This window comes from Malus domestica, chromosome 10 (assembly GCF_042453785.1).
Source record: "Malus domestica chromosome 10, GDT2T_hap1".
Taxonomy (NCBI): Eukaryota; Viridiplantae; Streptophyta; class Magnoliopsida; order Rosales; family Rosaceae; genus Malus; species Malus domestica.
In genome coordinates, this window is record NC_091670.1 from 27,197,447 (window position 1) to 27,206,962 (window position 9,516).

A 9,516-nucleotide genomic window follows, 5' to 3' on the forward strand; every position below is an offset into this window, starting at 1 on the left:
TACTAAATTGAGAAAATACTATTTTTACTTGTCAATTTAATGGATATAAAGCCGGACTACATAGCGAGGGAGCTAGAATTTCAACGGATTTCTAGTAAAAGCATTTCTAACAGATTCTGTGACTTTGGTACTAGTGATTTACAAGAAGAATAAAGGTCAAAGTAGTTTTTCTTTATTCTTTTGCTATCCATTCATCACCAAATTCATCACATTGTATGAAGAATAAAGTTCAAAGTTGTTCTTCTTTGTCCTTTTTCTTTTCCATTTAACCTTTTAGATGTCTACTAAACATTAGTCTAGTAGTACAATAAAATTCAGTTTGAATTTCTAATGAAATCATTTCTAACAAAACATCACTTAAGCAAATTAACCCTTATTAAAGAACAATGTTTGGCTACTTAATAATGAGTAAGACCTTCTATTCAAAACTCTTCATGTTTGAATTATAGAAGTTTGTGTTTATGACCAGAACCGTTCATATTATAAATTACTCTGCAGAAAATGAATTAAAACTAAAGTTTTTTAGTCAATCTCTTTTAGCAAATACATAGATGGTACGTAATAACTTTTACCAATTTTGTTCATTTGTTTTTATACAGTTCGATGACTAAACAATATTAATTTTAATTAATTTTTTACAAAAATTGTCTTTATAGAATTATTTATAATATGAATAATTATAATCATAAACACAAAATTTTATACATTAACAACGAACAGTTTTGAATTAAAATATAAGTCCTCGTCAAAATAATGTATCACATGATAATTATTGTGTAATTTGACATCTTCACATGATCAGATGGGCCCAGGGTGGTGACCTCACAGAAGAAACCCATCACTCCACTTTGACCGTAACTTCCTATGAAATATTACTTTTTTATAACGTCAAAATCATTTTAAAATTACATAAAGAAAAAGCGACCCAAATAAATGTTTGATTAGTACTAATTAAAATTCATAAACTTTTCTTGCAAGTTAGAATGCATAGCCTCAGTATGAAACAAACGTCCCTTCTTTAATACCAAATAGTTACAAAATGTTTATATGTCATAAATAACTAATATTAATACAATGTAGATGCACGTTTAAAAAAAGGAACGCTTGCATTGAGAATTTTTGTTAGTACATGATTAATAATTCTTTGTGTTACATAGTATTGATATTATTGATAATATATCAATAACACATTTGTATATTTCGTTTGTTACAATGCTAATATTGACACATAAGTTATCATATATTCGTATATTTCGTTTGTTTCATAACTGAATCAGAGTATATCAGTAATAAAAAAAATAAATGATCCAAAAATTAATAATAATAATAAAAGAAGAGACTTGATGATGTTCACATGAATATTCCAATTCCAAAAATTGGTCCACTCCATTTTTCACTCCCTTTACTATTTTCCTACTCACAATCACACATTCAACTCTCCTTCTCCTCGCTCAGAGTCTCATACTCAGACAAACCATTTTCTTTCGGCCCAATTTCCAGCTCACAATATTAACCCCAAACTCACTCCCCCCACCCTCTTCCTCCCTTTTAACTCGTCGGTCTCGTCCTTCTCCTTCTCTCTCTCTTTTCCTTTTCCTTCACAATCATGGCAGCAAACAATGCAGACCCATGTATTAAAATGCCACTTTAGCTCGCCGTAGATCCAAATTTTGAAGCTTTTCAATCGAATAAAGATAACCCATTTGATTAAATCGTCCAACTTTGTCGACCCTCCGTTGAAATGGGTGGTCTGAGGGAGTCGTGGTGCTTCTGCAAAGGAGTCAGCAAGTCTGAGAAGACGAAGGCCGCCATTTTCTCCGGCAAGGCTCCGGCCATGGCCATAATTTCCGGCGCCGCAAATGGGATCTCCGGTACGGGATTCCTGATCCACCGTAGTCTACTATTGACCACCCACGTTAACCTTCCGTCTGTGGCGGCTGCCGAGAGCTCCGAGATCCGGCTGCAAAACGGTGTCGCTGCAAGTCTCGTTCCCCAAAGGTGACTCAATACTAGCTTTGGTTAAATTTTTTTATTTCTTCATAAAGTTTTGATTTTCTTTGGTTATGTGGATAATTAATTGAAAGTAAATACTGGGGTTGGTGTTTACTATTGGTTTGTTGTTGGAATAGTGGAAAACATGAGACCTGTCCACATCCCCATTTTTACTTCTCATATACTCTCTCAATTTCCGGCCATCAGATTGGATGATTTGAGGAATTTCAATGGACAAAAATTAGTAAGGGTTTGTGGGAAGTAAAAAGTGGCTGGTGAATAGGACTGGCCTTTAGTTTTTTGCTGTGGGTACCAAACGATAGAAATTGAAATTTTTGAACAGTTTGATTGTATGATGTTTCGACCCATTTTGTTGCTATCAATGGAGAATTGATTAGTTTTGTATTGAATATTTGGTTGTGTTGTGACATTTGTGTTTTCATTGGTGAGATTTGAATTGGTCAAAAGTCGTAATGTGAAAAGAGTTATGGGTGCTGCTAAGAAGTTGGATTGTTTTGTATGCAACTTCTGGTGATTATGTTGTTGGATCTGATTGGGTCATACTCATTCATTGTCTACAAGTAAACTACTGGTTAGGAGAAAAAGAGTATCAGCTGATAACCATTTTTTCTCTGACAAGAAATATTCTAATTTAAGAGAGAGGGATTCAAACTTGAGTGCAACACGGTGGTTACGCTGCCCTAACCAACTGCCCAAATCCCAAGTCCGCGGTACCTGGTAACCATTCAGATTAGTTAAATGTGGAAGTCTTTAATGTAGGGGATGGAGACTGGGGAGTTCAGGGGTAGTACCGATAATGCAGTAGTTAAATGAACTAAAACTGGAGGTACTGTGGATGGATGGCATGATAGAGCTACAAAGGCAAGAATTTTAGGCAATAAGAGATTCCAGTGACTGAAAAATGGAAGAAACTGCTTGTTCGTTTACTTTGGAGATGGAAATTCCTCCAGAACTGATCTGGCAAGTCCTCCCTGAGTCATGAAAATTTTGTTGTTTTACTTTTGAGTTGGGTTCCTAAGGCTTAATTGTGCTACACGTTTATATTTAGGTAGTTATCTTGTGGGTTACCTCCTATGGGAAATGATTACGAAATGGAAAGGTAATTGAAAATTGGAGTACTTAGCATCATGACGGTGATGATTCGGTTTTTTTTATTTTTTATTTTTTTTATTGTAATTGATGTAGTTATTGAATACAAATCTGTTGGATCTAATAGAAGTTCCGTTCTCTAGTTTAGACTGATGGGGAAAGGACGATTTGGTGACATTGTTCTCATAAAGCACCAACGCATCATGTTGCCTTTACGTTATCAGGCTTTTGAAGTAGCTTTTCTCACTCTTTCATTGGATTGCAGATTTTTCATCACCAGCTCCATTTTAGATCTCACAATAGTAGGTCTGGATGTGGTGGATGGAGATTCAAATGCCCAAGGCCACCTCCACCACTTGAAGACCTGCTCTAAACCAAGCCTGGATCTTGGCAGTGTAGTTTACCTTCTAGGCTACACGGAGAAGAAGGATTTGACAGTTGGCGAAGGTAAGGTAGTGATTGCCACAGACAATCTCATAAAATTGTCAACTGATGGAGTAACATTGAGCCCTGGTTCAGCTGGATTTGACGCACAAGGGAATCTTGCATTTATGATATGTGATCCGATGAAACTAGCAACATCTCCAAACACCAAATCCTCATCAACTTCCTCATCATCCTCCTCGTCCTGGAAGAAGGATCACCCGATGCAATTTGGTATCCCCATTCCAATCATTTGTGATTGGTTAAATCAGCATTGGGAGGGCAGTCTCGATGATCTTAACAAGCCTAAGCTACCACTCATTCGGTTAATGTCTTCTGCCCAGAAAAGTGAGCACTCTTGTGCTTCATTCACACAGCGGCAAGTTTTTAAGTCAACTGAAGGTGATAATGATGGAACACCTTCGTCATCAAATACAATCTCAAAACCTAGGGACCAGCATGGACCAAGCTGCTCTGCTGCCGCAAACACTGTTGAAGAAGAGGCCCTAACAGGTGATCCTCATGCTGCACATTTACAAGGTATTCCTACTCCAGAAATTTATGAATCACCGAAGTTAACAGCTATCCCTCTTCGGAGAAGAGAAGGTTCCCCAGTTCAGCTTTTGGACATTAATTTTCCTCCAAGGGTTGCAAAACGAGCAGTTCTACCACAGTCAACCAAAAAGTTACTCCCGAATTCTGGTGAGAATTTTGTCAGGGAGCCTCCTGAGCAGATCCCAGTAAGAGAAGGAAACAGAGTTGAGGATAGAGGACCAGCCAGTCCTGATGCAAATGCTGAAATTGCCTCGACGGGTTCTTTTAATGGGGCCCAAAGTGAGGTTGAGTCTAGTTCATTACCTGTAGGTGCTTCAGATATGCAGAATGGGTATAGTAGTGAGGGAGAGACTATGTACTCTGCTGAAACTGCTGAGAGTCGAAATTATACTACTCCTGCAGATGGAAAGTTTCAACAAGTGGGAAGGAGCCAGAGTTGTGTGAACTATAATAGATGGGGAACCACCCAAAGTAACCCAGTGCAGCGCAGGGCGTTGCTAGAAAAGCAGAGGAGCTTTATCCATGGAAGGAAGATGCATTCGCAAGCAGCAACTTCTCAAAGGAGCAATGACTACTACAGCCCAACTGTCTCCTCAATCATGAAGAAGCGGAACTCAGAGCAGCCTGTCAGACCCCGGCAAATTGCTGTTCATTCCTCCCCAAAATGGAACTTCTGAGTTGATTCATATCAAATGTGACACCGGAAAATGATTAGCATGAAGAACGTATAGTGTTTTGAGTTAAAACGCCCGTTTAATTTCCACTATGGTATAGTGTAACAAATTTGTTGTGAATGTGCAGAGAGACAGATATCAGGTGAATAAGAAAATTCAGCAAAGTTGTAATTTTGCTCCTAGTGAGTCTTGTGTTACTGGTTCCATATCATCTATAAAGTTATTCTTTGAGGGTAATAAACTCCCAGTGGCAGGTGGATAGATGTTTAGTTCTGGGAAATTTTACTACGTTAAACTGTCTCCATGTTTAATCCATCGTGAATTTAATGGCACGTTTCGCTGATAACTGCCTGGTTAGAGAATGGACAGGGCGGCAGCGTTCGAGCTGCATATAACAAAAGGATAATTATCGAACTTGGTCGAGTTCTGCCATTTTCGGCCATGGGATTGACGTTGAGACTCGGATCACATACTCGGAAAGGGATTTAACAAAGATGATCATTATTGCGAATGAGCCTGGACCATGGCATGCATAACTCCGAAAACGTTAACGATTTTATTCATTACATTGGCTTTGATCAGAAATCAGGACTCCCAAAGCTATAAGCAATATTGCTAAAGAACAGCTGGGGGAAAAATTCAACCAATTTATTTAGAAAACTAAATGCCGATGATAATTGTTGCCGCGCTAGGACAATGCTCCAAGGAAAAACTACAAAAAATCTCTTGTTGAGACCGCATCGTATCAATAGGATTCCAGTGCAGGCTTCGCTATACCCATCTGAGGAAGCGGCAGAGAGCTGGATACAGTTGAGGAGAACCAGCCAAGCTTCTCTACGAGTTTGTCAATCAGGTCACCTGCTAAGTAAGAAACACCTCCCACCGCAATCGCGATGGTAATATAGTAGAGTAAAGTTTTGATGTACTTTGGTGGCCTCTGGATGTAAGCCTTTCCAATTGCGAGAACTATGATGCATAGAAAAGAAGCTACTGCAACTGCTGCAACCTTTAGGTCCCTGTTGTTGCTCTGGCGGAATGAGAAGCCATAAACCACAGGAGGTATTAACCCGAAAACGATGAATGATAATACAGCAACAGAGGCATGAAGAGGGAAATTCTCTCTTTTCCCTAGTACTTTTTGGTATCTCTCCACTTGCTCATCTGTCTGACCGGAGGGGACTTTTGAATGATCATCTTTCAGTTCCCACAGCTGTAATATTTGTTGCGGATCAGAAAACATCAAGAAACAAAATACAGTGCAAATGGGGGGAAGAGTGAGTGAATTTTTAAACTGAAGCTCCGAGTCTTTTACTCACATTATGACCAACGATGAAAAGTCCGCCAAGTAAGTTTGCCAATGCCAAAGCTAGAATGTTCACTGCAAAAAGAAGATAGTTACAAACCTAAACATGATGATGATCAAGGGGCGCAAGTGAAAAAAATTAAATCTTTTAGTTTCAACTACAGGAATGAAAATGTACTAAGATATAAAAACTAGATCCAATTAGCTCGTATATAAAGAATCTCAGGCAGTTCAAAATTAAATCAACTAAATTAAAAGCAACGTACGTGTTGCAGTATCAGCACTGGCTGCAGATGTCACGATGCCTAAGCTTGTAATTGCTTCAGTTAAGCCGCCGTATACAATGCTTTTGATGATTTCTAATGTTTTGGTATCACCTGTTTCCCCTGTTTCAGGTATCGTTGGTGGTTCTGGACTAATAACGACTATCCTACTCTCAGGAAGCTCAGATGTAGTTGGCCCTGCATCAACACATGTAAATTTCCATTAGAAGGTTTTGCATTGCTATAGCACTCGATACTTCCACTTTCTAAAAGTGATTTCATGTTAATAATTTCTCATGTATGACACTGTCTTGTACATACCTGCATCATTTCCTTGAATTTGTGCGGGGTCTCGCGGAATGGCTACAACATCTATTTCAGATGGTGGGGGCTTGGTGGTCACAAGTACACCAACTCCAATTGGCAGAACAGGAACTGAAGGTTTTTTATTATGTACTGTTCCATTCCACTCTTCTGAAGTAACTGATTCGTCAACTTCGACACTGCTCTCAAAATTATTTTTGGAGGGTTTAGTTGTTGCAGCAATTCCAACACTAGCTTCAACAGACTCACCAGTTACTGGAGGTTTATCCATCGAGGCAGCATCACTAACTCCAGTTGGCTGAGCAGGCATCGTGGGACTTTTATCATATTGCGTTTCATTCAAGCTGTATGATGGAACTGGAACTTCGACTCCAACACTGCTCTGAATATTATCTTTTGAGGGTTCAACTATTGCAGGTACAGTAGCTCCAACAGGATCTTTAGCCGCTGGACCTTTACTTACTGGTGCAGTTTGTATATTTTGATCTTGTGGTGTTCCAGCCGAGTCATGTGATGGAATTGGAACCAACTCTCCAACTTCAACATTGTTTCCAGTATTGGTTTCTGCATCAACAAATCAAGTAAGAGGTTAGGCTACTTCATAATGAGAAACTTGAAATCCACTGATTCATATTTTAATGACAGCTCAAAAGGTTTATCGTGTAAAACTGTCAGAGAAAAAAGCCTCTCTTTTTTGTGTATGCGAATTATGCCCAAATTTATCAAAACACCAGTAGAAGTTTACCTTGTTCTGTATGATCGTCCTCATCTTTAGGTACCAATTTAGGAAAGAACCAGCTGCCTGTTATATTGAAAGAATGGTTAAACTATCAGCCAAGGATTCAAAACAGAAAATGTCACACCACAAAATGCCTACTTGGCAAACAAAAACATCACAAGAGGAAAGATTCAGGTTCTGGAATTTTTATAGCAATACCATGATCTAGATATATTACAATTTTTATATTCCTTCACATCAAAAGATATTCTTCTTTCATTTACTGGCAATAGTTAGGCAATTGAATTCCTTGTCCTAAATTCTGTCAAATCTGTTCTAGCATCAAATGCAATGAACAGAAAAGTTGTTAATAGAGTAAGGATGCAAAAGGACCTGCAGGAATGAGGAAACTGAAGCACGAAGTGCATCGAATTGGATCAACTGGCGGAGGAGGTGGTGCAGCTGGAGGTAGTGTATTTTCTGGCTCTCTACCACGAATGATAACCTTTGTGATGCAAGAATTGCAATTAGGACAATAGAAATCATGCGCGGCCGGCTTCTGATATACCCTTTCTAGAAACAATTCAGACGCTTCTTGTTCACTGATTTCTCTTAGCTTAACTCTCCTATTTTCATTCGTCCCACCGTTGATAGAAGCAAAACCATTCAACTCTTCACCCTTCTGCTCAACTGACTTCTTGGAGGATAAAGTACCAAAACCATTGAACTCTTCTTCAATCTTTATATCACCACCATCTTCGCGATTAGTAACACCAACAGCACTCTTATCAAAGGTTAGCTTGACATCCGGTATTTCATCTCCAGGGTTTTTCCTGAAAGAAAAATCGACATGTCTGCCGTTGAAACCAGAGATCTCATATGGGGATTCAGTACCTGAAACAATGCAGAGAATTGAAACATCTCATCAGAAAACCATTGAGCTTGGCCAAACACAATCATGCAGATATACATACCCTATTTGGCATGAATTTCCATGTCCACCAACAGTTAGATTAAAGTCCCAGTTGAAAATTACTCTTGGTAAATTGATTAGTCAATTAACCTGAACCCATCTGATTCTTCCTAGCTAATTAAACATTAAAAAAGGGGTGTAAAACAAACAAAACAACAAGTAATTACTACTGAAACTGCAATAAAAAAAACCAGAACTTTAATCATGATACATAATTAAATGTAGTGCTTGATACACAAACTATTGAACTAACAAAAAACCTGATCTGGGTTCAATTCAAAAGCAATTAAAAATCAAACAAAGATCTGAAATCACAAAACCCAATAGCAAAAAGAAAAAACTTTTATACCAAGAAGTGTTCTTTCTTTCTTTACCTCCATTTTTAAGAGAGATGGAAGCTCCATTTCTTGGGGTTTCCTTAACTTCCTCAGCCTCGTCAGCTTCAGTAGAAGCTAATGAACTCTCGGAGGAAGAAAAGATAAAGTCACCGTTGGAGACAGTGGTGGTGAGATTTGCTGTGTTGCTGTGCTGGCGAGGCAGCTTTCTTCTCAGAGCCATGCCTGCAGCTGCTGCTTCCTCTGTCTCCTCCTCCCACTTGTTCATTGCCTCCATTTTTTCAACCAATTGCCTTGCTCTGAAGGAAGCTCTGAGGCTGAGTGTGATCAGTATTATATATTATCACCGGAAAAGTGTGAAGTTATGACATTGTAGGTTAGGAATGCTGTAATGTGCTAGAATTCAGAGATTTTGATTTGGGTTGCTAGATGAAGTCAGTATGTAGTTGGGTGATATGCTAATTAATTAATAAAAAAAGTTTGAGTCTTTATTTGGCAATGACTTGATTACATCCAAGTCAAGTGATTGGAATAAAAAAATTGTCACGTTTTCAAGTTTGAATTAAGGATTGTATTTTCTAGATGAAAGGGATGCCAATTTTTTAGGAGTTTTAAGGAAACATTAATGGTACTGTTCACTTTTAACGTTAAAGATATTTTAATTCTAAAAAATCACTATTGTACTATTCATTTATAACATTTTTTTGTCATTTTAGTTAAAATTCAAAGTTTTCAAACCTTTTGTCGTTAGTTCTTCTAATTTTTTAATATGCTCGGAACACGAATCAGTACGTCATATGTTATTATATAAGTGAAATAAATGTTTGCTTTTTTCTAGTGTTATCC

General features: G+C 38.1%; 2 protein-coding genes across 2 annotated transcripts; one reads left to right on the forward strand and one right to left on the reverse strand.

Moving 5' to 3' along the window:
- Positions 1-1,365: 1,365 nt before the first annotated feature.
- LOC103416062 (uncharacterized) lies at positions 1,366-4,995 on the forward strand. The gene is made up of 2 exons (XM_008354340.4): positions 1,366-1,998; positions 3,368-4,995. The coding sequence occupies exons 1-2, from the start codon at positions 1,742-1,744 to the stop codon at positions 4,755-4,757; spliced, it is 1,647 nt and encodes a 548-aa protein (XP_008352562.3). The 5' UTR covers positions 1,366-1,741; the 3' UTR covers positions 4,758-4,995.
- Positions 4,996-5,255: 260 nt separating this feature from the next.
- On the reverse strand, positions 5,256-9,254 carry LOC103416072 (membrane protein of ER body-like protein). The gene is made up of 7 exons (XM_008354346.4): positions 8,710-9,254; positions 7,756-8,256; positions 7,390-7,446; positions 6,642-7,208; positions 6,324-6,518; positions 6,071-6,132; positions 5,256-5,964 (listed from the first exon to the last, which is right to left on the reverse strand). The coding sequence occupies exons 1-7, from the start codon at positions 8,945-8,947 to the stop codon at positions 5,500-5,502; spliced, it is 2,085 nt and encodes a 694-aa protein (XP_008352568.3). The 5' UTR covers positions 8,948-9,254; the 3' UTR covers positions 5,256-5,499.
- Positions 9,255-9,516: the final 262 nt, after the last annotated feature.